General features: G+C 48.0%; 1 protein-coding gene across 2 annotated transcripts; it reads left to right on the top strand.

The window, feature by feature from the left end:
- Positions 1–1,652: 1,652 nt before the first annotated feature.
- LOC144610741 (TLC domain-containing protein 4-B-like) lies at positions 1,653–24,903 on the top strand. Of its 2 annotated transcripts, XM_078429681.1 has the most exons (8): positions 1,668–1,718; positions 3,651–3,818; positions 10,407–10,562; positions 12,412–12,501; positions 15,780–15,838; positions 18,108–18,202; positions 18,321–18,394; positions 21,911–24,903. In XM_078429681.1, exons 3-8 carry the CDS (start codon positions 10,420–10,422, stop codon positions 22,218–22,220), a joined length of 771 nt encoding a protein of 256 aa, XP_078285807.1. In that variant the 5' UTR covers positions 1,668–1,718; positions 3,651–3,818; positions 10,407–10,419; the 3' UTR covers positions 22,221–24,903. The 2 variants fall into 2 exon arrangements, with proteins under 2 accessions (XP_078285806.1, XP_078285807.1); XM_078429680.1 differs by lacking the exon at positions 3,651–3,818 and having other exon boundaries at positions 1,653–1,718.
- The last annotated feature ends 1,756 nt before the right edge of the window (positions 24,904–26,659 follow it).

The following is a 26,659-nucleotide window of genomic DNA, read 5'->3' as shown; positions in this document are numbered from 1 at the left end:
CCATGTTCTCCATTAATGACTTGGATGAAGGGGTTAAAAGTAACATTAGCAAATTTGTAAATGATACAAAGCTGGGTGGTAGTGTGAACTGTGAGGATGATGCTATGAGGTTGCAGGGTGACTTGGACAGGTTGTGTGAGTGGGCGGATGCATGGCAGATGCAGTTTAATGTGGATAAGTGCGAGGGTTATCCACTTTGGTGGTAAGAATAAGAAGGCAGATTATTATCTGAATGGTGTCAAGTTAGGAAAAGGGGACACACAACGAGATCTGGGTGCCCTAGTGCATCAGTCACTGAAAGGAAGCATGCAGGTACAGCACGCAGTGAAGAAAGCAATGGAATGGTGGCCTTCATAACAAGAGGAGTTGAGTATAGGAGCAAAGAGGTCCTTCTGCAGTTGTTTAGGGCCCTGGTGAGACCGCACCTGGAGTAGTGTGTGCATTTTTGGTCTCCAAATTTGAGGAAGGATATTCTTGCTATTGAGGGCGTGCAGCGTAGGTTTACTAGGTTAATTCCCGGAATGGCGGGACTGTCATATGTTGAAAGACTGGAGCGGCTAGGTTTGTATACACTGGAATTTAGAAGGATGAGAGGGGATCTTATCGAAACGTATAAGATTATTAAGGGGTTGGACACGTTAGAGGCAGGAAACATGTTCCCAATGTTGGGGGAGTCCAGAACAAGGGCCCACAGTTTAAGAATAAGGGGTAGGCCATTTAGAACGGAGATGAGGAAAAACTTTTTCAGTCAGAGAGTTGTGAATCTGTGGAATTCTCTGCCTCAGAAGGCAGTGGAGGCCAATTCTCTGAATGCATTCAAGAGAGAGCTGGATAGAGCTCTTAAGGATAGCGGAGTCAGGGGGTATGGGGAGAAGGCAGGAACGGGGCACTGATTGAGAATGATCAGCCATGATCACATTGAATGGCGGTGCTGGCTCGAAGGGCCGAATGGCCTCCTCCTGCACCTATTGTCTATTGTCCAGTAATGCTGCCTGACCTGTTGAGTGTTTCCAACACATTGCCATTATCCTGTATGATACACCCCTTGCCCTGCTGGTGAGCAAGAGCTACTGCAGGCGCTCACCTGCTCCCTCTGCCGACCACTCGCGATTACTACTGCCCTTGATCTTGGCGACTGATTTACTCCGCTGCGCCGCCGCTGTTGAGTAAGAGCCTCTGCAGGCGCTCAGCTGCTCCCTCTGCCGACCACTTGCGGTTACTACTGCCCCTTGCCTTGCTCTTGTGTCTTGACGATGGGGATTTACTCCGCTGCGCCGCCGCTGGTGAGCAAGAGCTACTGCAGGCGCTCGGCTGCTCCCTCCGCCGACCACTCGCGGTTACTACTGCCCTTGACTCCGCTGCGCCGCCGCTGGTGAGCAAGGGCTGCTGCAGGCGCTCGGCTGCTCCCTCTGCCGACCACTCGCGGTTACTACTGCCCTTGACTCCGCTGCGCCGCCGCTGGTGAGCAAGGGCTGCTGCAGGCGCTCGGCTGCTCCCTCTGCCGACCACTCGCGGTTAGTACTGCCCTCCTTGACTCCGCTGGTGAGGGGGCGCCACTGCAGGCTCACTGTGTGTTGCGCCGCCCCCTGCTGGCGACGCGCCGGTACTGCGCCACCTTGCGCGTCGAGGAGTCCGGAAATGCGCGTCACGTCTTCCGGCTGAGAGTCCTATTGATGTGGAAGAGGCTTTGAGCATGTGTGGTGGTCCATCATGAACCAGTAGGTGCAGTGAGTGAATGGTCCCAGTCAATGCTGAAATGGGGGCTGGGGGGGGAGGGAGGGAGAGGGGGGGAGAGTGGGATAGAGGAGGGTAGAGTTGGGAAGAGGGGGGAAGAGGAGTAGAGGGGGGTAGAGTGGGGAAGAGGGGTAGAGTTGGTGAAGGGGGGGTAGAGTGGGGAAGAGGGGTAGAGGGGGGTAGAGGGGGGAGGAGGAGGAGGGGAGAAGTGGGGAAGAGGGGGTAGAGTTGGGAAGAGGGGGGAAGAGGGGGGTAGAGTGGGGAAGAGGAGTAGAGGGGGGTAGAGTGGGGAGGAGGAGGAGGAGGGGAGAAGAGTGGGGAGGAGGAGGGGGTAGAGTTGGGAAGAGGGGGGTAGAGTGGGGAAGAGGAGTAGAGGGGGGTAGAGTGGGGAGGAGGAGGGGAGAAGAGTGGGGAGGAGGAGGGGGAAGAGGTGGGAAGAGAGGGAGAAGAGTGGGGAAGAGGGGGTAGAGGTGGGGGTAGAGGGGGAAGAGGTGGGGGTAGAGGGGGAAGAGGTGGGGGTAGAGGGGGAAGAGGAGGGGGAAGATTGGGGAGGAGGGGGGAAGAGTGGAGAAGAGAAGGGGAAGAGTTTTGCAAGCATTCAGACCAAAACTGGAGGAATTATGTTGGGGCACAAGGAAATGGCTGGAGAATTAAACCGTGTGTGTCTTATCTGCACAGAAATTCTAGCAGAACCAGTTGAAATCACTGGCGAGCCAGAGAAACTAGCAATGGTTTTAAAAAGCATTGAGCAACTTGATGGGATACAGGTGATTTTGTGTCTATCTTCGGTGTAAATTAGCATCTGGTGTTCCTTACTAATCAATGACGTGTTCAATCTCAGAGGAGAAACTGCTGGTGTACTGTGTCCCTGCTGCCCTTTCATTTCATGGTGATAGAGTTGGTGAATTTTGAAAGTTTTGTCAGAGTTGCCTGGGACAAGTAACTGTAATTGATGTGCAATTAATGTTTTTGTGTAGGAACTGTAGATGCTGATTTATACCAAAGATAGGCGCAAACCGTTGGAAAAACTCAGCGGGACAGGCAGCATCTCTGGAGAAAAGGAATAGGTGACAGCTGTGCAGTCTGTCTTTATCTGAAGAAGGGACTTGACCCCAAACATCACCTATTCTGTTTCTCCAGAGATGCTGCCTGACCTGCTGAGTTACTCCAGCATTTTGTGAATAAATCGATTTGTACCAGCATCTGCAGTTATCTTCTTATACTTATGTTTTTGTGTGTTGTTTTAGTTTATACGTCTGTAATGCTGCTGCAAACATGAATATAATTGTACCTTTACCTCACCATCTTTGTGTATATAACGATAAATGGGGCCATTACAGCGCTTGCATTGCCAGAGACCTGGGTTTGATCCCGACTATGGGCGCTATCTGTACGGAGTTTGTATGTTCTCCCCGTAACCTGCGTAGGTTTTCTCTGAGATCTTTGGTTTCCTCCCACACTCCAAAGACGTACAGGTTTGTAGATTAATTGGCTTGGTATACGTGTAAATTGTTAATGTGCAGGAATCGCTGGTCGGTGCGGGCTTGGTGGACCGAAGGGCCTGTTTCCGTGCTGTTTCACTAAACTAAATTAAACTAAACTAAAATAACCATACTTGACTCAACTTGGAAATGGTGCACACTGAAGCCACTGTGGCTTGTGGTGGTGGGAATGAATATTTATGTTGGTGGATGAGGTGCTTTGTAATGAATTGAGTTGTGCTTCTTGTAAGAGAGAGGTCTGAAGAATGGTGTCGACCCAAAACGTCACCCATTCCTTCTCGCCAGAGATGCTGTCTGACCCGCTGAGTTGCTCCAGCATTTTGTGTCTATCTTGTGCTTCTTGTAAGTTGTTTCCTCTGTTCTCATCTAGGAGAGTAGATAGTGTTCAATAAGCACCTAATTTACACTTTGCAGATGATAGAAGGCCGGCACGGTGGCGCAGCAGTAGAGTTGCTGCCTTACAGCGCTACAGACCCGGGTTCGATCCCGACTACGGGTGCTGCCTGTACGAAGTTTGTACGTTCTCCCCGTGACCTGCGTGGGTTTTCTCCGGGTTTCCTCCCACACTCCAACGACGTACAGGTTTGTACGTTCATTTACTTCTGTAAGTTGTAAATTATCCCCAGTTTGAGGGATTGGGCAGGCGACTTTTCAGTTTCAGACTGAAGAAATGTCCCAACTTTGTCCACTCCCCACGCACATGCTGCCGAACCCACTGAGTTGCTCCAGCACTGTGTGTTTTGCTCCAGGGCATGTGGTTGGAGATGCCCGTTACCTGCCACACTTATTGTCGGAAGGAACTGCAGATGCTGCTTTAAACCAAAGAAAGACACAAAATGCCTGAGTAACTCAGCGGGACAGGCGGCATCTATCTCTGGGGAGAAAGAATGGGTGATGTTTCAGGTCGAGAACCTTCTTCAGGCTGAAACGTCACCCATTCCTTCTCTCCAGAGATGCTGCCTGTGCCGCTGAGTTACTCCAGCGTTTTGTGTCTACCTGCCACACGTCATTGGTATGGCATTTTATTCGTCACTTGTTCCGATGTGCAGTGAAATTCATTGTTTTATACAGTTCAGTATCGGTATCACTGCACATAAGCACTGAGATATATATTACATAAGCATGTCAGATACAATCCAAGTGTGTAGCAGAAGTGTACTAAGACAGTACACAGAGCCGCCAGTTTGGCGCCATTTACAAGTCCCGGTTGTTGTAAGTGCAGGGTTCTTGATCTGATGCCTGTAAATGTTGCTTGCTACAAATCATTGATTCAATGTGGTCTATGTGGCAAGCAGGCGTGACGTCGTGCCTTTGCCAAGGAGTATGTTGGCAAATGGAATTGGTCATCTCCTGGGAGGAAGGAGGTCCTACTGCAGTTGTACAGGGCCCTGGTGAGACCACACCTGGAGTATTGTGTGCGGTTTTGGTCTCCTAATTTGCGGAAGGACATTCTTGCTATTGAGGGCGTGCAGCGTAGGTTCACCAGGTTAATTCCCGGGATGGCGGGACTGACATATGATGAAAGACTGGATCGACTGGCCTTGTATTCACTGGAATTTAGAAGGATGAGAAGGGATCTTTTAGAAACATATAAAGTTCTTAAAGGATTAGACAGGCTAGATGCAGGAAAAATGTTTCCAATGTTGGGGGAGTCCAGAACCAGGGGCCACAGTTTTAAGAATAAGGGGTAGGCCATTGAGGACTGAGATGAGGAAAAACTTCTTCACCCAGAGAGTTGTGAATCTGTGGAATTCTCCGCCACAGAAGGCAGTGGAGGCGAATTCACTGGATGTTTTCAAGAGAGAGATTTAACTCTTCGGGCAAACGGAATCAAGGGAAATGGGGGAGAAAGCAGGAATGGGGGTACTGTGGATGATCAGCCATGATCATATTGAATGGCGGTGCTGGCTCGAAGGGCTGAATAACCTCCTCCTGTACCTATTTTAGGTTTCTATGTTTCACTGTGCAATCATTAGTGAACCGTCTATATTAGGATGGATGTCGTTAATGAAACAGTTTGGGCCCAGGCACTGCTCTGAGGAACCCCTGCTGTGATATCCTCGGTCAGGGGTAATTGCCCCGTGACAATCCCTTTGAGTGAAGTACGATTTCAACTACTTGAATGGCCATTAACACCAGTTTTATTTGGCTACCGTGATATCAGACTCTATCAAATACTGCCTTGATATCAAGGGCCGGTCACTCTCACCTCACCTTTTAGTTTAGTCTTCAAGATAGAGTCATAGAGTGATACAGTGTAGAAATAGGCCCTTCAGCCCAACTTGCCCACACCGGCCAACATGTCCCAGCTACACTAGTCCCACCTGCCTGCGCTTGGTCCATATCCCTCCACACCTGTCCTATCCATGTACAGGTTGTGGATGATCAGCCAAGAAACAGTTCCACGTCACAAAGTGCAACACCTCACACTTGCTCAGATTACACTACGTCTCACATTTCTCTGCACACCTGTCACATATCGATATTCTGCTGTATCCTTTGACGGCCTTCCTCGCTGAATGCAACTACATTAATTTTGGTGCAATCTGCAAACTTACCAACCGACCTATTTACACGTACGCCCAGCGCAAATTGGAGGAACAGCACCTCATATTTCGCTTAGGCAGCTTACACCCCAGCGGTATAAATATTGACTTCTCTAACTTCAAGTAACCCTTGTTTTCCCTCTCTCTCCATTCCTCCCCCCCCTTCTAGTTCTCCGACCAGTCTGCCTGTCTTTTAGTCTGACTAAATTCTATCTGTGTATGCTTTTTTGTCACCTTCTCCTAGCTAATAATGATCTATTCTCTATTTTCCTTGAACTTTATCTCCTTTGATGCCTCATTTTCACACCTTGCCCTTCTTTATCTCTGTCTCACTCTCTCCTGACTCAGTCTGAAGAAGGGTCTCAACCGGAAACGTCACCCATTCCTTCTCTCCGAAGATGCTACGCTGTCCCGCTGAGTTACTCCAGCATTTTGTGTCTGTCTTGCATGTATGTCCAATGTTTATACATATCACAAACAACAGAGTTTCCATCACAGATCCCTGTGGAACACCACTAGACTCCGATCTCCAGCCACAATAATACCCTTCCACTACCTCCCTTTGTCTTCTATGGGTAAGCCAGGTCTCAAGGTTTCAAGGTCACGGTTTCAAGGTCAGTTTATTGTCACATGTACCAAACCACCAAGCCACAATGGATGCCATGCATCTTAATCTCCTGCATTAGTCTCTCATGATGGTCTTTATCAAATGCCTCCCTAAAACCCACGTAGACAACATCTACCCTCATCGGTCATCTTTGGCACCTCCTCGTTAGTAAGATATTATCTACAGTGGACAAAGCCACGATGACTGTCCCTGATTAATTCTTGAAGATCCCTGACCCGAAACGTCACCCATTCCTTCTCTCCAGAGATGCTGCCTGTCCCGCTGAGTTACTCCAGCTTTTTGTGTCTATCTTTGGTGTAAACCAGCATCTGCGGTTCCATCCTGCACATAAAACCTGTGATGTTGTGATCGCTGGAACCAAAATGCTCTTCTGCTAAAACAGCAGTTTGCTGACCAGGCTTGTTTTCCCAACACGAGATCCAGTACCATCCCCTCTCAAGTTGAACTATCCACATACTGTTTCAAGAAACCCTCTTAAATACAACTAGCAAATTCTAAGCATTTTGCACTAAGGAAGCCCCAGTCACCATTACGGAAGTTAAATCACCCAATGTGATAACCCTGTTGCTTTGTAATCTGTAATCTGTCTACATATTTGTTTCTTATCGGTATGTGTTCTGAGCCTAACCCATTCAACATATTTATCCAGTCGCCCTACACTGTGGAAAGTACCACAGGGATTGGTGCTGGAACCCCAGCTGTTTGCAATCAATTTGGAAATATCAAGCCAAAAACAAAACATTAATGATTTGGATGAAGGGATTAAGGGATGAAGGGACAAGACGTCAGGGAAGAGAAAAAGACATTCTGGCCTTCCATCACAGTGAGGAGGGACTGGAGGAGACTCACTGTGATGGATGTTTCTTTTTGTTTGGTGTTAGTTGTGATTGTATGTGTTATTGCATTTTTATTGATTAATCTTATTGGTCTTATTGTTCAACTGCGGGTAATTTTTCATTTTACTACACATTTATGTGTATGTAACAAATAAACGACTATTGACTATTGACTATTGATTAGCAAATTTGCAGATGATACAAAGCTGGGTGGTAGTGTGAACTGTGAGGAAGATGTTATGAGGTTGCAGGGTGACTTTGACAGGTTGTGCGAGTGGGCGGATGCATGGCAGATGCAGTTTAATGTGGATAAGTATGAGGTTATCCACTTTGGTGGTAAGAATAGGAAGGCAGAGTATTATCTGAATGGTGTCAAGTTAGGGAAAGGGGACGTACAACGAGATCTGGGTGTCCTAGTGCATCAGTCACTGAAAGGAAGCATGCAGGTACAGCAGGCAGTGAAGAAAGCCAATGGAATGTTGGCCTTCATAACAAGAGGAGTTGAGTATAGGAGCAAAGAGGTCCTTCTGCAGTTGTACAGGGCCCTAGTGAGACCGCACCTGGAGTACTGTGTGCAGTTTTGGTCTCCAAATTTGAGGAAGGATATTCTTGCTATTGAGGGCATGCAGCGTAGGTTTACTAGGTTAATTCCCGGAATGGCGGGACTGTCATATGTTGAAAGACTGGAGCGACTAGGCTTGTATACACTGGAATTTAGAAGGATGAGAGAAGATCTTATGGAAACGTATAAGATTATTAAGGGGTTGGACACGTTAGAGGCAGGAAACATGTTCCCAATGTTGGGGGAGTCCAGAACCAGGGGCCACAGTTTAAGAATAAGGGGTAGGCCATTTAGAACTGAGAGTTGTGAATCTGTGGAATTCTCTGCCTCAGAAGGCAGTGGAGGCCAATTCTCTGAATGCATTCAAGAGAGAGCTAGATAGAGCTCTTAAGGATAGCGGAGTCAGGGGGTATGGGGAGAAGGCAGGAACGGGGTACTGATTGAGAATGATCAGCCATGATCACATTGAATGGCGGTGCTGGCTCGAAGGGCCGAATGGCCTCCTCCTGCACCTATTGTCTATTGTCTATAAAATGCTGGAGGAACTCGACGGGTCAGGCAGCATCCGTGGAGGGCAGGTGACGTCTCGGGTCAAGGCCCTTCTTCAAACTGACAAAGGGAGAGAAAGCTGAAAAAGACACAGCCTGGCACCAAGTGATAGGTCGATACGGGTGAGGGGGGTTTGATTGGTAGATGCATGGAATAAGTGACATGAAGGAGAAGGCAGGAGAATGGGGTTGGGAGGGAGAGATAGACCAGCCATGATTGAATGGCGGAGTAGACTTGATGGGCTGAATGGCCTCATTCTGCTCCTAGAACTTATGAAAAGAGTCAACAAGATACCGATAGGAGGACAAATTGTAGAATTGTCCTTAGTGTGCTGGATAACGCTAGTATACGGGGTGAACACTAGTCGGCACGGACTTGGTGGGCCGAAGGGCGTATTTCCGTGTTGTGTCTCTAAAGTCCAAAGTCTGTATGGATGTACAGCTTGCAATCTTTCAAAATTTCCTTCATAGACAATAGGTGCAGGAGTAGGCCATTCGGCCCTTCTAGCCAGCGCCGCCATTCAATGTGATCATGGCTGATCATTCACAATCAGTACCCCGTTCCTGCCTTCTCCCCATACCCCCTGACTCCGCTATCCTTAAGAGCTCTATCTAGCTCTCTCTTGAAAGCATTCACATTCTCGTGTGTTTCAAATGAATTAAAGCACAGTAAGGTACGTTCAGAACAGAGCTGGGTAGATATTTGAATATGTAGGAAAGAACTGCAGATGCTGGTTTAAATCGAAGGTAGACACAAGATGCTGGAGTAACTCAGCGGGTCAGGCAGCATCTCTGGACGGAAAGAATGGGTAGATATTTGAATATTCAGGAAATCAAGAAAATTGGGTTGGTGCAGGAAGTATTGTGATAAAAGATTAGTTATCTTTTTAATCACGACTGACATACCAAGTGGCATGGACCTTGCTTGTGTGTTTAAATCGAAGGTAGACACAAAATGCTGGAGTAACTCAGCAGGACAGGCAGCATCTCTGGAGAGAAGGAATGGGTGACGTTTCGAGATTGAAGAAGGGTCTCGACCCGAAACGTCACCCATTCCTTCTCCCCAGAGATGCTACCTGTCGCGCTGAGTTACTCCAGCATTTTGTGTCTACCATCAGTATATGTAAGAATGAATTGCCATATAAGCTGCAGGATAATGTCTGACGTGATGAATAATATTCTGATTTAGGATATTTGTTTTTACTTTGCAAACATCCAGAGGCTTTGAGGGTAGTTTGTTGGGAACGACCTTTTCTGAATGGGGTAGTGGGATTTGGTAAAGCGGGACACTGGAAGAGTTTGGTGTTCTCTGTAACTCTTGGAGTCTGGTGAGCTGTTAATCCGGAAATGGCCTGTGCTTCAGTTTTCACGCAGAAATCGGAGAGGATTAACTTTATAGCTGTGGGAACGAGGCACTTGTATTTAGTGCAGTGATCGGGCCACATTCGACATGCCACTCTTCAAGTGAGCAGTGTTACGAATGTGCAGGAAGTGACTACAGATGCTGTTTTAAACCGAAGATAGACACAAAAATCTGGAGTAACTCAGCGGGTCAGGCAGCATCTCTGGAGAGAAGGAATGGGTGACGTTTCGGGTCGAGACCCTTCTTCAGACTGACGTCGGGGAGGGGGGGGGAGAGATAGATAAGGAAGTGTGAAGGTGTGAAAACAGGGCAAAGGGAATGCAGATCTATGAAAATGTAGAATAGATCATTGTTAGCTGGGAGAAGGTAACAACACCAAACTAAATAGGGTTTATATATAAAATGTAGTCGGAGACTGGTCGGAGAACTGGGAAGGGGGAGGGATGGAGAGAGAGAGAGAGAGAGAGAGAGAGAGAGAGAGAGAGAGAGAGAGAGAGAGAGAGAGAGAGAGAGAGGGAGAGCAAGGGTTACTTGAAGTACTACAAACATGCTTGCCGTTCCTGTCCAGAAATAGGTGCTGAGGCGCACGGATGTACAACATCGGGCGGGAGTCGGTCATACCTCTGGGTTGTGAGTAGACTGCTGCGTGCGTGACACGTTATTCATTGGGTTGTGCTCTCTCCTCAGGAGTCCTGCAGGAATGGACAGCTCGTACCAGGTGGTCATCGGCAGCTTCCTTGTCTTCCAGGTCCTCTTTCACGTGGTCACCCCGCGCCTCTCTGCACAGCTCAGCTGGGGGTACAGCAACCTGTCTGGGGCGCAGAAAACCGAATGGCACTCCAGGTACGTGACCCCTGCTCGACACAAGAAGCTGGAGTAACTCAGCGGGACTGGCAGCATCTCTGGAGAGACCCTTCTTCAGATGTCTTGCTATTGAGGGCGTGCAGCGTAGGTTTACTAGGTTAATTCCCGGAATGGCGGGACTGTCATATGTTGAAAGACTGGAGCGACTAGGCTTGTATGCATTGGAATTTAGAAGGATGAGAGGAGATCTTATCGAAACGTATAAGATTATTAAGGGGTTGGACACGTTGGAGGCAGGAAACATGTTCCCAATGTTGGGGGAGTCCAGAACAAGGGGCCACAGTTTAAGAATAAGGGGTAGGCCATAGGGGTAGGAGTTGTGAATCTGTGGAATTCTCTGCCTCAGAAGGCAGTGGAGGCCAATTCTCTGAATGCATTCAAGAGAGAGCTAGATAGAGCTCTTAAGGATAGCGGAGTCAGGGGGTATGGGGAGAAGGCAGGAACGGGGTACTGATCGAGAATGATCAGCCATGGTCACATTGAATGTCAGTGCTGGCTCGTAGGGCCGAATGGCCTCCTCCTGCACCTATTGTCTATTGCCTCCAGGTCCAACTTGTATTCTGCAAATGTAAATGCACTTGAGGTGTCATTGTTTGCATGTGATTTTAATTTAGTTTAGTTTAGAGATCCAGCATGGAAACAGGCCCTTCAGCCCACCGAGTCCGCACCGACCAGCGATCCCCGCACATTAACGCTATCCTACACACACTAGGGCCAATTTACACTCATACCAAGCCAATTAAACAAAATACCTGTACGTCTTTGGAGTGATTGTCAGATCTAAATGTCCCTTCAGTTCTAATCTTGTTTGGTGTCAGTTATTAACCATGCGAGAATGTCAGTCTGTGAAACTACCCCATATAACGGAAGAGGGCTGAGAGATTGTGGCTAGAATCTTCACAATTTCCACCCTTTCTTCCCTCAGTAACCTGGAATATAGTCCACTGACCCGAGTGATATTTTTTGTTTAGTTTAGAGATACAGCGCGGAAACAGGCCCTTCGGCCCACCGGGTCCGCGCCAACCAGCATTTCCCCCCACGCACACAAGCACTATCCTACGCATCCCAGAGACAATTTACATTTAAACCAATTAACCTACAAGCCTGCGCGCCTTTGGAGTGTGGGAGGAAACCAGAGTACCCGGAGAAAACCCACGCAGGCCACGGGGAGAACGTACAAACTCCGTGCAGGCAGCACCCTTAGTCAGGATGGAACCCGAGTCTCTGGCGCTATGAGGCAGCAACTCTACCGCTGAGCCACCGTGCTGCCCCTATAAGAATAGATATAACAATCTTGAGTAAAATTGCTGAAGGAACTCAGTGGTACACTTTCAATCTGACAAAGTGTCGTGACCCGAAAAATCATCTGTCCCTCCCCTCTACAGGTACTGCCTGACCCTCTGAGTTCCTCCAGCACTTTGTGTGATGTTAGATACTGGTCAATGCAGCTGAGTACAGATGCTCCCTACCTTAGAATGCTTTGACTTACAATATTTCGACTTTGCGATGGTGCAAATGGCAGTGACCCGTAGCGAGCCACAGCTACTTCCGGCCACGTGATCGCGTGTATTAAATACATTTCGATTTTCGGTTTGCGATGGGTTTCTCGGAACGTAACCCCATCGTATGTCAGGGAGCACCTGTAGTTCCATCCAAATGCAGTGGTTCATGTTGGTCTTAGTTACAGAATTATTGCTGCCTCACTGAGTAACTCACCTGCAGTTGGAGTCTTCAACACAAGCACTCGTTCAGTCTAACCCAAGACGGAGTCTTGTGTAACGCACACAGTTACTGTTGCCTGGCCTCATTCTCAGCTGTTTCTCTCCAGGTGTGTTTCCACCATTCATGCTCTATTCGTTGGAGGTCTAGCGTTGTACATCCTTTGGTTCGACGATGACGTAAACAGAGACCGCATTTGGTAAGAGCCTGAAATGTCACAGCTTGGACCTTGAAGTGAAACCTGCCGGATACAAAGAGTGGGCCCCCTAGTGAATCAGGACTCACGGCAGTCACCAAGAGTAGGAGCTGGTGCAAAGGTGGCACAAGCAGCAGCCCGGATAGTAGCAATGTTTTTGAGATACAGCGCGGAAACAGGCCCTTCGGCCCACCAGGTCAGCGCCGCCCAGCGATCCCCGCATGTTAACACTATCCTACACACACCAGGGACAACTTTTAAATTTACCAAGCCAATTAACCTACACACCTGTACGTCTTTGGAGTGTGGAAGGAAACTGAAGATCTCGGACAAAACCCACGCAGGTCACGGGGAGAACGTGCAAACTCCATACAGACATCACCCGTAGTCAGGATCGAACCCGGGTCTCTGGTGCTGCATTCGCTGTAAGGCAGCAACTCTACCGCTGCGCCACCGTGACCGCCCGCCAACCAATGTCCACCAACCCTAAGTAGGGCTGGGGTGGTAGGTATGGAACAGCAGTGTTCCCTAGCTTAAGATGGTGGTCTGGAGACAATATAATGGGGCCCCAGCCCACAATTGGCTGGGTGTTGCTGTTGGCTCACTAATTGTCTCCATCTATATTGCCACACTCAGTTTTCTTTCCTCTATTTCACCTGTGATTTTCCCCTTCAATCACACGTGTCCCTCCTGTTCCACTGCGTGTTAAGATCTTGTTGCCAGTTGTTAAGTTCTAGGAACAGAATTGGGCCATTCAGCCCTTCAAGTCTACTCAAGTCTTCAAGTCCACTCCGCCATTCAATCAAGGCTGCTCCATCTTTCCCTCTTAACCCCATTCTCCTGTCTTCTCCCCATAAACCCGTGACACTGTACTAATCACTAATCTACAAAATGCTGGAGTAACTCGGTAGGTCAGGCAGCATCTCAGGAGAGAAGGAATGGGTGACGTTTCGGGTCGAGACCCTTCTTCAGTCTGAAGAAGGGTCTCGACCCGAAACGTCACCCATTCCTTCTCTCCTGAGATGCTGCCTGACCCGCTGAGTTACTCCAGCATTTTGTGAATAAATACCTTCGATTTGTACCAGCATCTGCAGTTATTTTCTTACACTATTCAATCACTAATCTATCTATTTCTGCCTTAAAAATATCCATTGACTTGGCCTCCACAGGCTTCTGTGGCAATGAATTCTACATATTCACTGCCTTCTGACCAAATAATCCCTCCTAATCTCCTTCCTAAAGGAATGCCTTTTAATTCTGAGGCTGTGCCCTCTGGTTCTAGACTCCCCCGCCAGTGGAAATATCCTCTCCACATCCACTCTATCCAGGCCTTTCACCTTACTGTAAGCTGCTGTAAGCTACTGACATGTCTTGCATCTCCCTCTGGTTCAGACCTCACCCTTTGAATCTCAGTGACTCTCGGGAATCTCGGGATCCCGATGTTTTACTTCAGTTTAGAGATACAGCATGAAAACTCGCCCACCGAGTCTGTGCCAACAAGCCATCACCCATACACTAGTTCTATCCAACACCAGGGGCAATTTACAGAAGCCAATTAACCTACAAACCTGTACGTCATAGGAGTGTGGGAGGAAACCGGAGCACCCGGAGAAAACCCACGCAGGTCACGGGGAGAACGTACAATCTCCATACAGACAGCACCCTTAGTCAGAATAGAACCCGGGTCTTTGGTGCTGTGTGGCAGCAACTCTACTGCTGTGCCACCATGCCACCCACATGCCCTGCATTCTGAGCCCATTGGCAAGGATCAAGCACGGTGCCTAGTCTGCGGATTTCCACTTAATCTGCCTTGGATCGCATGGCATCCCAGTTCTCTGCCAAAAAGATTATTCTTGTGATTGTGGATTATCCCTCGAACATGTGATAAGTGATAGGAGTAGAATTAGGCCATTCGGCCCAGCTCCGCCATTCAATCATGGCTGATCTATCTCTCCCTCCTAAGCCCATTCTCCTGCCTTCTCCCCGTAACCTCTGACACCTGTACTAATCAAGAATCAATCTATCTCTGCCTTAAATATCCATTGACTTGGCCTCCACAGCCTTCTGTGGCAATGAATTCCACATATTCTCCACCCTCTGACTACAGAAATTCCTCCTCATCTCCTTCCTAAAAGGGACTGTCATATGTTGAAGGACTGGAGCGGCTAGGCTTGTATACACTGGAATTTAGAAGAATGAGAGGAGATCTTATCGAAACGTGTAAGATTATTATAGGGTTGGACATGTTAGAGACAGGAAACATGTTCCCAATGTTGGGGGAGTCCAGAACAAGGGGCCACAGTTAAAGAATATGGGGTAGGCCATTTAGTACTGAGATGAGGAAAAACATTTTCAGTCAGAGAGTTGTGAATCTGTGGAATTCTCCGCCTCAGAAGGCAGTGGAGGCCAATTCTCTGAATGCATTCAAGAGAGAGCTAGATAGAGCTTTTAAGGATAGCGGAGTCAGGGGGTATGGGGAGAAGGCAGGAACGGGTACTGATTGAGAATGATCAGCCATGATCACATTGAATGGCGGTGCTGGCTCAAAGGGCCGAATGGCCTCCTCCTGCACCTATTGTCTATTGTCTATAACATCCTTTAATTCTGAGCCTATGATCTCTAGTCCTAGACTCGCCCACTAGTGGAAACATCCTCTACACATCCACTCTATCCAAACCTTTCACTATTCTGTATGTTTCAATTATGTTCTCTCTAATGATCGTTACAGCAACTAGCCACACAGTCCATAGACGTTCTGCAGGTGAGATGGTCCTTCAAATCTGTGCTAGAGATTCAAAGGGCAGGCATGTCGATTATTTAATTAATTGCCACTTCTTTTCCAGGAAAGCCTACCTTGAAGAAGTTCTGATCTCTCAGGCAGGATTTCAGATTGTTTCCTTTAACTTGTTCATCTCCATTGCTTCCTGTTGTTTCTTCGCGTGTTTGATCAAGTCTATCCAAATGTGCTTTCCTGGGCAATTGTTGCTTTCCTCCAACCTCATCCCCCTCACTTTTCCCGAATCGCACCCAATTACTGTGGTTCCCCATGAGATTCAGAGTCTACTCAAGCTGTTGCCAACCGCCAACCACTCTTTAACATTTGGTTCCTCTCATCTGTCTTCAAACATTTCCTCGATCGGGAGTTGCGTGCCCTGGGGATCATCTCTGTGAAATCTTGCCTGTGAACTGTGCTAGTTGCCGATATGTGATTCTTGCGGACAATTGGGGGAATGAGCACAGGAGCCTTTGACAACTGAAGCTTTTGCTCTTGTGTTTTACAGGGGGGATCCCAGGCTAGTGAAGGTTAACATAGCAATCGCCTCAGGCTACTTGATCAATGGTGAGCATTGCACACACCCCCACCAAGTCTTTAGATCGACCACCTTCACACCTGAATGTCTCTGAGCTTTCATTCCGGGCCTTTTACTCTTCCCATTCTGGGTAGGTAATGCATCGTGAAGCTTCCTGTGTTCCATTCCTTCACCCACTCCCAGGGTTGGCACAGGCACTGGTTAGACAGGGAGTACATTTTCTCTGCACCATTCCGTCAAACACCCAGGAAAGAGGCAGAAAAAAGTTAGATACAGAATGAAACTCCCTTTACGCAGTCCCATCTAACACTCCCAAGGCAGGGCCAGTACGGTTAGATATACAGTACAACTCACTCTAACTGTCCCATCTAACACTGCAGGGCTAATGCAACTGATGCAGAATAAAGCTCCCTCTGAACTATCCCACTAAACCCTCCCAGGACAGATATGGCATGGGTCGGAAAGGTAACCATTCACGAACTAGGCAGTGAGCCTTCAGCCTCTGTGCCAACTCTAACCCCTCTCTGGAGTTGACGTCTATGCCATGGTGTCCTTGGAAAGGAAGTACGTAGTGTCCACTAACTTAGAGTGGTGTAGAGTATATGGATCTTGATGCACATCTGTGCCTGTGATGGGTGATTTTATGATGGAACATTCTAGTCAACGTTACTACCATGCACATTCTCAACAACTTGCTCGCTTTACTTGGTTTAGAGTTTTAATAAAACCCTAGTGATACAGCGTGGAAACAGACCCTTCGGACCAACTTGCCCACACCGACCAACATGTCCCATCTGCACTAGTCCCACCTGCCTGCGTTTGGCCCATGTCCCTCTAAACCTGTCCCACCCACGTTCTTGTCCAAATGCTTCTTAAACATTGCTGTAATGTCCTCTGTAAGACCCTGTTGTGGCTAGCACAATGAATATACGCCCGACATCTTGTAAGAAGATTTTATATGTAATGATCCTTCACCAGGAAACTTCTAGAAGGTCACCTGACCTCAGTCACAAGGCACAAGCCCATTGGCCAGCTTCTGCTCTTGGCCTCAAGGGGGCACTGGCATTTATATTACATATACATCACATCTCCCCCTTTACTTTAATTACATCACATCTCCCCCTTTACTTTACTTACATCACACAATTGCAATAGTACCTGCAAACCTATTGGAAGCCTTTTGGACTAGTGGGTACTATAGCAATAAGAGTATCGTGGACAGTGAGGTTAACATCTTAATTGAAACCAAGTTGATGTTTTGATCAAGTTATTTTAAATAAGCACAAGATAGATGCCCGGGGATAAAGACCACATAAAGAGAGATCAGGTACAGAATGGTGCTCCATCCACATTGTCCTGTCTAACGCTCCCTTGGCTGAGACGGCAAGGGTTAAATGCTAAACAAGGCACTCCCCCATCTGTGCTGTGTAACATTACCAAGTGTCAACAACATGAATGAGATTGTGTAAAGCATTCTGTGTACTGTACCATCCATCAAACTTGCCTCGGCTATTGCAGGTAGACGTTAAATGACTGATTGTTCTGCACTTGATTACTGGCCAGTGTGTAATCAGAGATTGTCCAAAGACTATTTAACCTAATGTATCCACAAAATGCTGGAGTAATTCAGCGGGACAGGCAGCATCTCTGGAGAGAAGGAATGGGTCACGTTTCGGGTCGAAACCCTTCTTCTCCACCCATTCCTTCTCTCCAGAGATGCTGCCTGTCCCGCTGAGTTACTCCAGCATTTTGTGTCTACCTTCGATTTAAACCAGCATCTATCTGCAGTTCTTTCCTACAAAAAGACTATTTAACCTAACCTTGTCACGTTCTTGAACTAACCTGTCTCAGGTGCGTTGCTGGCTTTGCACGTAGCTCACTGCCCTCTCTATCATCCACTCTCTCCGCACCTGATGGGTTCTCTGGTCCCTGGCAGTGCCCTCCCGCCTCCTGCTCTGCCCATTGGCTTTGACCACACGGACACCCGGCTCCCATTGGCCGCTGGCTTTGCCCGCTCCACGACAGCTGCTCTAATTGGTTGCCTGCTTTGCCCACTTCATAACCTTGCTCTCATTGGCTGGCGGCTGTGCCCATCTCTGCATCTTCACCCATTGGCTGGTGGCTCTGTGCGTTTCAATCTCTTGCTCTTGTCGGCTGCTGGCTTTGCCCACTTCATCCTTGGCGTTTGGCTTTGTGCGCTTTGTCCTCTTGCCCTCACTGGTTTGGTGCCCAGTTCACACACACTTGCTGCCACTGGTCGCTGGCTATGCCTGGCTTACACTCTCACTCTTATTGCAGATTTAGTGCTTCTCCTGTGGCACTGGAAGACTTTAGGAGACAGGTATTTCATCAGTCACCACTTGGCAGCGCTGTATGCCTACCAGTACGTGCTGGTAAGTTGAGGGGCAAGCAGCTTTCCTCATCGGTCCTTGGTGGGTGCAGGAATGAACCCAATGCTCTGTTCCCATCCTTATCCCGGATCATTTTTACCACCTTGGTTCTCCTTCACAGGCTCGAGGTCTCCTACCGTACTTTGCCAATTTCCGACTGATTGCAGAACTGTCCACGCCCTTTGTAAACCAGCGGTAAGTTTCATTTCAGTTTTGGACTGCTTTTATATCAGGAGAAGGCAGGAGAATGGGGTTAGAAAGGAGAGATAGATCGGCCATGATTGAATGGCGGAGTAGACGCCATGGGCTGAATGGCCTAATTTTGCTCCTTTCACTTATGACTGGATAGACTCGGCTTGTACTCGCTGGAATTTAGAAGATTGAGGGGGGATCTTATAGAAACTTACAAGATTCTTAAGGGGTTGGACAGGCTCGATGCAGGAAGATTGTTCCCGATGTTGGGGAAGTCCAGAACAAGGGGTCACAGTTTAAGGATAAGGGGGAAGTCTTTTAGGACCGAGATGAGAACGTTTTTTTTCACACAGAGTGGTGAATCTGTGGAATTCTCTGCCACAGAAGGTAGTTGAGGCCAGTTCATTGGCTATATTTAAGAGGGAGTTAGATGTGGCCCTTGTGGCTAAAGGGATCAGGGGGTATGGAGAGAAGGCAGGTACGGGATACTGAGTTGGATGATCAGCCATGATCATATTGAATGGCGGTGCGTACAGGCTCGAAGGGCTGAATGGCCTACTCCTGCACCTGTTTTCTATGTTTCTATGACCTTATGAGCCTATCTCATGGGAAACAGAACGTGACCCAGCTTACAGGAGCTCATTTGCCCCAGTTTCAGGGAAACTTAGCAGTGCCTTCACTTTTCTCAAGGAAGTTTCTATTAAAACCTAAAATAATGGACATCTTATTTGCCCAGTTTGGTGTTTTGTTGGTTAGAATAAGTTCTCGTGGAGGCAGAAGAGATTAGTTTCACTTGGGGGCATAGAGTGCTGGAGTATCTCAGCAGGTCAGGCAGCATCTCTGGAGAACATGGACAGGTGACCTTTTGGGTCGAAATCCTTCTTCAGACCATTCTTCAGGTCGCGACCCGAAACACCACCTGACCCCGTGTCCTCCAGAGATGCTGTCTGACCTGCTGAGATACTCCAGCAATTTGAGTCCTTTTGTGTATTAACCAGCATCTAAAGTTCCTTGTCTCTAGTTTAATCTGGCACCAAGTGCAGCACTGAAATTGTGGGCTGAAGGGCCTGTTCCTGTGCTGTACTCTTCTATGAATCTATTTTTCCAGTTCACTTAGAATGTGAATCCCCGCCTCTGTGGGCTCGTAGCTCACACGCACACTCACCAAAAACTTGCCTTTATGCAATCCTTTAGTCCAGTAAAAGCCAACGTCTATGGGGCTGACGGTGGTGGGGGATGTGGATTCTATCTGGGGTTGTGAGGAAAACCATTGTGGCATTTTCTATCTGGTAGTTATCCATGGATGGGTAAGAGCGGAACCTGTTTGGGATGTTCGACCAGTTGGATAAATATGGGTCATGGAGTGATACAGCGTGGAACCAGGCCCTTCAGCCCAACTTGCCCACGCCGACCAACAATGTCCCATCTACATCTGTCCCACCTGCCTGAGTTTGGCCCATATCCCTCTAAATCTGTCCCGTCCATGTACCTGAAAGCAGCAGATAGAGTCATAGAATCATAGAGTGATACAGTGTTGAAACAGGCCCTTCGGCTCAACTCGCACAACAATGTCCCAGCTACCCTAGTCCCACTTGCCTGCGCTTGGTCCATAACCCTCCAAACCTGTCCTATCCATGTACCTGTCCAACTGTTTCTTAAACGATGGGATAGTCAATGCATCATCATGCAGCCGACCACGGAAAAGGCAGCGATCAATTGAAAGGGTGAGCAGAGGTACCACATCTTAGAGCATTGAGATTGAGGATTTCCATCCCTGGCGGTGGGTGGGATGGCAGGCACTGGGCTTGGTTGCCATGGAAGTGATTGGTCACTGTGGGGACGGTGGTGCGGGATTCTGTACCACAGCTGGTGCGACACGGTGGCGTAGCGGTAGAGTTGCTGCTTCACAGCACCAGTGACCCGGGTTCCATCCTGACTACCGGTGCTGTCTGTATGCAGTTTGTACGTTATCCACGTGACCGGCGTGGGCTTTCTCCGGGTGCTCCGGTTTCCTCCCACACTCCAATGACGTGCAGGTTGGTCATGGCAGGACTTTCATATGAAGAAAGACTGGATAGACTCGGCTTGTACTCGCTGGAATTTAGAAGATTGAGGGGGGATCTTATAGAAACTTACAAAAAATTTAAGGTGTTGGACAGGCTAGATGCAGGAAGATTGTTCCCGATGTTGGGGAAGTCCAGAACAAGGGGTCACTGTTTAAGGATAAGAGGGAAGTCTTTTAGGACCAAGATGAGAACGTTTTTTTTCACACAGAGAGTGGTGAATCTGTGGAATTCTCTGCCACAGAAGGTAGTTGATGCCAGTTCATTGGCTATATTTAAGAGGGAGTTAGATGTGGCCCTTGTGGCTAAAGAGATCAGGGGGTATGGAGAGAAGGCAGGTACGGGATACTAAGTTGGATGATCAGCCATGATCATATTGAATGGCGGTGCAGGCTCGAAGGGCCGAATGGCCTACTCCTGCACCTATTTTCTATGTTTCTAGTCGATCAGTTGACTTGGTAAAATTATAAATTGTCCCTCCTGTTTGTAGGATAGTGTAGGATAGATAGGATAGTAGGATAGTACAGGGATTGGTGTTTGTCGAGGGCTGAAGTACCTGTTTCCGTGTTGTATCTCTAAACTAAACTAAACTAAGCTGGTGAAATGTATAGCGAGGAACTTCCGATGCTGGTTTAAACCGAAGATACACATAAAAAGCTGGAGTAACTCAGCGGGACAGGCAGCATCTCTGGAGAGAAGGAATAGGTGTAGTGTGTAGGGACAAAAACTGCAGATGCTGGTTAAAATCGAAGGTAGACACAAAATGCTGGAGTAACTCAGTGGCTCAGGCAGCATCTCTGGAGCGAAGGAATTCCTTTCCTTCGCTCCAGAGATGCTGCCTGACCCGCTGAGAAGGAATAGGTGACGCTTCGGGTCAATAGACAATAGGTGCAGGAGTAGGCCATTCGGCCCTTCGAGCCAGCACCGCCATTCAATGTGATCATGGCTGATCATTCACAATCAGTACCCCGTTCCTGCCCTCTCCCCATACCCCCTGACTCCACTATCATTAAGAGCTCTATCTAGCTCCCTCTTGAAAGCATCCAGAGAATTGGCCTCCACTGCCTTCTGAGGCAGAGAATTCCACAGATTTACAACTCTCTGACTGAATTTTTTTTTCCTCATCTCAGTTCTAAATGGCCTACCCCTTATTCTTAAACTGTGGCCCCTGTTTCTGGACTCCCCCAACATTGGGAACATGTTTCCTGCCTCCAACGTGCGAAACCCTTCTTCAGACTGGAGGGTCTCAACCCGAAACGTCGCCTATTCTTTTCCATCAGAGATGCTCCCTTGACCTGCTGAGTTACTCCAGCATTTTGTGTCTATCTTTGGTGTAAACTAGCATCTGCAGTTCCTTCCTAGACTAAGCTGTTGTTCGGAAGGGTGTGCGAATGAAGGCCGTGTGTGGGAGCAGTGTACTATTGACAGTCCTGTGCGTATGTGTGTGTCCCTGCAGATGGTTTTTCGAGGTGCTGAGAGTCCCCCGAAGTGCCCGCCTGGTGATGCTGAACGGCACGGCCATGTCCGTCAGCTTCTTTCTCGTGAGGATCGCTGTGATCCCCTCCTACTATCAGCAAGTGGCTTCCAGCTTCGGCACGGCTGCCTTCTACCGCCTTGGCCTCGGCCCACAGTGCGCTTGGATCATATCCAGCCTGGCCCTGGATATTCTCAACACAATCTGGATGTACAAAATCGCCAGAGGCTGCTGGAGAATTCTCTTCAGATCTCACATGCATCGGAAAACCGAACCCAGCAAGAGTTTCTAAGCACGTGGACAAGTTGATCTGCTTCTACATTAATCATTCAATTGATCAGTGGCAAATCAACACTGTTTAAAATAATTAGTTCAAAAGTCTCAATTATTATAGTAAATCCAGCAAATCTATAAATGTTGGTATTCCCAAATATAGACTCGGAGGAGACTAGAGATGACACTAATTACTCCCAGGTTTTTATTGTACAATCTCCCGGAAGTGCATCTCAGTTCCCCGTCTTGCCGGTAACTGAGCCTTGTGAGTGGGAGGTGCCTCGATGCAAAGGGGACTGGTGCATTATACACTGCCCCCTCTCGCCATCCCAAGGCTGGCGCTCCAGGGCCAGCTCTCTCCGCCCTGTGCTCCATTGCCAGCCCCCGCTCACGTACTACAGAAGCCCGCACTACAGAAGTCCCATGCATCTGCAGCCCAGAGAATGCTGCACTGTACAATGCCTTATCCACTGTCCTAGACTGTTAGTTGAGCTGTGCTCCAGAACACGACCTGGAGTCAGGTTTTATCTGAATGATTTGTATCATACTTTAAGGCAATAACCCCTAGTCTTCCTCTCCCCCCCCCCCCCCCCCCACCCCCACCCACTCCTTTGTAGATCAATTGGCCTTTCTGATGTATCCCTGTACACCAACTCACAAACTATTCCCCAGCTACTGTAGAGACTATGCAGCCTCCAAATGCAACCCTCCCACGCTCCAGAGCTTTATGACTCCTGTTTCATAATTTCATAAATTCGTGTGATAGGAGCAGACTGACGGCATCGAGCCCAGCAAGACTACTCCGCCATTCAATCGTGGCTGATCTATCTTCTCCTCGCAATCCCATTCTCCTGCCTTCTCCCCATAACCCCTGACACCCGTCCTATTCAAGAATCTATCTATCTCTGCCTTAAAAATATCCATTAAAATTGGCCTCCGCGGCATTCTGTTGCAGTGAATTTCAGAGATTCACCGCTCACAGACTAAAGAGATTCTTCCTCATCTCCTTCCTAAAGGAACGTCCCTTTGTCCTCTGGTCCTCGACTCTCCCACTGGTGGAAACATCCTCTCCACATCCACTCCATCCAGGCCTTTCACTTTCAAGCGCCGTCTAAGGTTCATGAGGAATTTGCCTTCCTCATTGTAACGGAGACAGACTCCATTCCTTGGCCTCACAATGGTGACCAGGACACGCTGTTCCCCTAACCACCAAAGCACATCCAATTGCCATCACGAGCAATGCACCACACCGATTGTGACCAGCTTCACTTTATTAACTTCTAGCAGACTTTTTTTTTTTTTCAATTTCAGCTTAGTTGGTAAAATGTAGGGGATTTACTGGATCACTTATCACACGTTCAAAAGAGTGTTTATTGTTACTTGTAATTATCTCCTGCTGATATATTATTATTTCATCCGAGAGCCAACATGGACTCATCATTTGGACATGATGTCCATTGAATTTTCAATCAGGTAACCAGCATTGTAGGTACGGGAATGCCTGTTAATGCCATTTTATTTATAGAAGGACTACTTTAAGGTGTTAGACAAGGTTTTACACAAGAAACTGTCAGGAAATGTAAGTGTATGGAATTGGATAGGGTTAGAGCAAATGAGTTTGGACAATGGGATGGGACTCGTGTCAAGGATTTGTGACCATGGCTCCAGGATAAGAAGTCAACACTAGGTTAGTGGAAGTTGCAGAGAATGTTGTTCAGGGTGGGCAAAGCTATGGCAGATAGAGTTCAGTGTGGGGACATGTGTAGACCACAGGCTCCAGACCTGAGATGGATCGGAATATTTGTTTCAACAGTGGATGCCAGGAACTGTGAAAGATTTAGGGGGTCCGTGTATAGAAGGCATTAAAAGTTACTGATCAGGAACAGAAAATAATTTACACACTAAAGGAATGATAGTCATTAGGTATGGAGGGTTGGGATGCAGTGATATTCATTGACTAGGCATCCACAATGTTCTGTGGCAATGAATTCCACAGATTCACCACCCTCCTCATCTTCCTAAAGAAACATCCTTTAGGAAGATACACTGAAACCTGAGCTTCTCCCAGTGAGTGTGCTTGGAGTGGCTGTATTCAGTTCTGGGGACTGCAAAACTGAGCAAAGGAAATGTTACCTTTCTCCCCACATGTCCCCACACTGAACTCTTATCTGCCACAGCTTTGAAAAATCTCACACTTCTCCAGAGCACTTCTCACATCCTCTTTAAAGAAAAAAACCCATCCTCGGCACCAACATCCTCTGAGGTTTGCTGGTGCACCTTCCTTCCTTCTCCAATTGCCCGGATTCTCCCATTCAACTCTCGTTTCCATACTCCTCTCGTGCGGATCTTGTGGGACTTTCATGGGCTGGGCACTTCCTCAGCAATCTCATCCCTGTGAGGATTGTGTCCACGATGATACCTGGAGATGTGTAGGTCAGTTTCCAAAGTCATTCTGGCCGTACCTGTGTCATATCGCTACATCTCTGTTACTCCATTGCTTGCCCACTGTACAGTCTGAATTGAGATCTGACTTTCTCCCAACACCCTGCTGGAAGGATCAAAGCCATTGTGTCCCCTCCCGATATGCATCCCACCTCTCCCTCCCACACACAAACCAACCAGCCTCTGGATAACTAGATTCTTAGAAAGACACAAAATGCTGGAGTAACTCAGCGGGTCAGGCAGCATCTCTGGAGAGAAGGAATGGGTGACATTTCGGGTCGAGACCCTTCTTCAATCTCGACCCGAAACGTCACCCATTCCTTTTCTCCAAGATGCTGCCTGACCCGCTGAGTTACTCCAGCTTTTTGTGCCGACGTTTTAAACCAGCATCTGCAGTTCTTTCCTGCACATGACTAGATTCTTCCCAGTCTCAATGCTGAAAGTTCAGATGTTCTCCTGTGGAGTGGCATCATCACCCTTTCTTCCTAAATCCTACATTTGTGCCTCATCACCTCCAGCACACCAGGAGTCTTTCCTCCAACGTTGCCTTGTTTGCCCACATCCTCTCCCAGAGAGTGGTTTGCACACAGTGTGGCAGGGTGGCGCAGGGCTAGACTTGCTGCCTTACACCGTTTTGCAGCTTCGATCCCGACTGCTGTATGCAGGGAGTTTGTACGTTCTCCGTGTGGGTTTCCTCCGATTCTCCTCACACTCCAAACAAGCACAGGTTTGTAGGTTAATTGGCTGGGTGTATGTGTAAACTGTCCCTAGAGCATGTAGGATTGCGTAAATATGCAGGGATCGTAGGTCAGTGCGGACTCGATGGGCCGAAGGGCACTGTATCGCTAAACTAAACATACTGAGATACGCTGCAGAATAATGTCTTGTCAGCTGTGTCTTCACACAGGGAGCTTTGCCAACACACAACTAAAAGTGAAGATAGACAAAGTGCTGGAGTAACTCAGCGGGTCAGGCAGCATCTCTGGAGAGAAGCAATAGGTGACGTTTCAGGTCAGAACCACAAACTCCTTTCTCTAAAGAGATGCTGCTTGTCCCACTGAGTTACTCCAGCATTTTGTGTCTACGGTATAAACCAGCATCACCAGTTCCTTCCTACACACAACTAATAGTCATTGTTATCACTAAAATCAGTCCAGGACATTAAAAAGTTGGCATAAGGGATCACAGATGCTGGATTCCTTAACGACAAAGGAGAGTTGCTGGAGATACTCAGCGGGTCAGACCGCATCGGTGCTTATTCATGTTCACATTATGGGAGCAGAATTAGGATATTCGGCCCATCAAGTCTACTCCACCATTCAACCATGGCTGATGCATCTTTCCCTCACAACCCCATTCTCCTGCCTTCTCCCCGTAACCCCTTGACGCCCTTACTAATTAAGAATCTGCCAATCTCCGCCTTAAAAATGTCCATTGACGGCTTCCACATCTCCTTGCTCCCTGGATAGAGGTGAGGAAGAAGGTGTGACATCTGTGGTTTCAGGTGAAAGTGTCAGGTGACAGATAGGTGAATAAACCAGGGAGTCACCTGGAGTGGTTCCTGCAGAACGGGGTGGGGAGGGGAAGATGTGACTGGTGGTGGGATCGTGTTGGAGATGGCAGAAATGAAGAATAATGCGAAAGCAAACCCTCGATGAAGGATCTCGACCATCCATTTCCCCCAGAGATGCTGTCCGATCCACTTGCTTCTTCTGATAGTTCTCCTTTCGTTGCTACGTTTACAGATTTGTCCCTTTGCATAAATGGACACAAAGTGCTGGAGTAACTCAGCGTGTCAGGCAGCATCTCTGGAGAACATGGATGGCTGACGTCTCGGGTCGAGGCCCTTCTTCATAATTTGTGTCCTTTTGGGCATTAACCAGCGTCTGCAGTTCTTTGTCCCTTTGAGCTTGTGTAATGTTACTTTGTGCAAAATTGGCTGCTACATAACTCCACTGGAATTGCCAGCAAAGCACTTTTGGGATGCCTTGGAGATGCCATAAACAAGCCGTAGGA

Source organism: Rhinoraja longicauda, chromosome 37 (genome assembly GCF_053455715.1).
Source record: "Rhinoraja longicauda isolate Sanriku21f chromosome 37, sRhiLon1.1, whole genome shotgun sequence".
Classification (NCBI taxonomy): Eukaryota; Metazoa; Chordata; class Chondrichthyes; order Rajiformes; family Arhynchobatidae; genus Rhinoraja; species Rhinoraja longicauda.
This window is presented reverse-complemented; position numbering and strand designations above follow the sequence as displayed.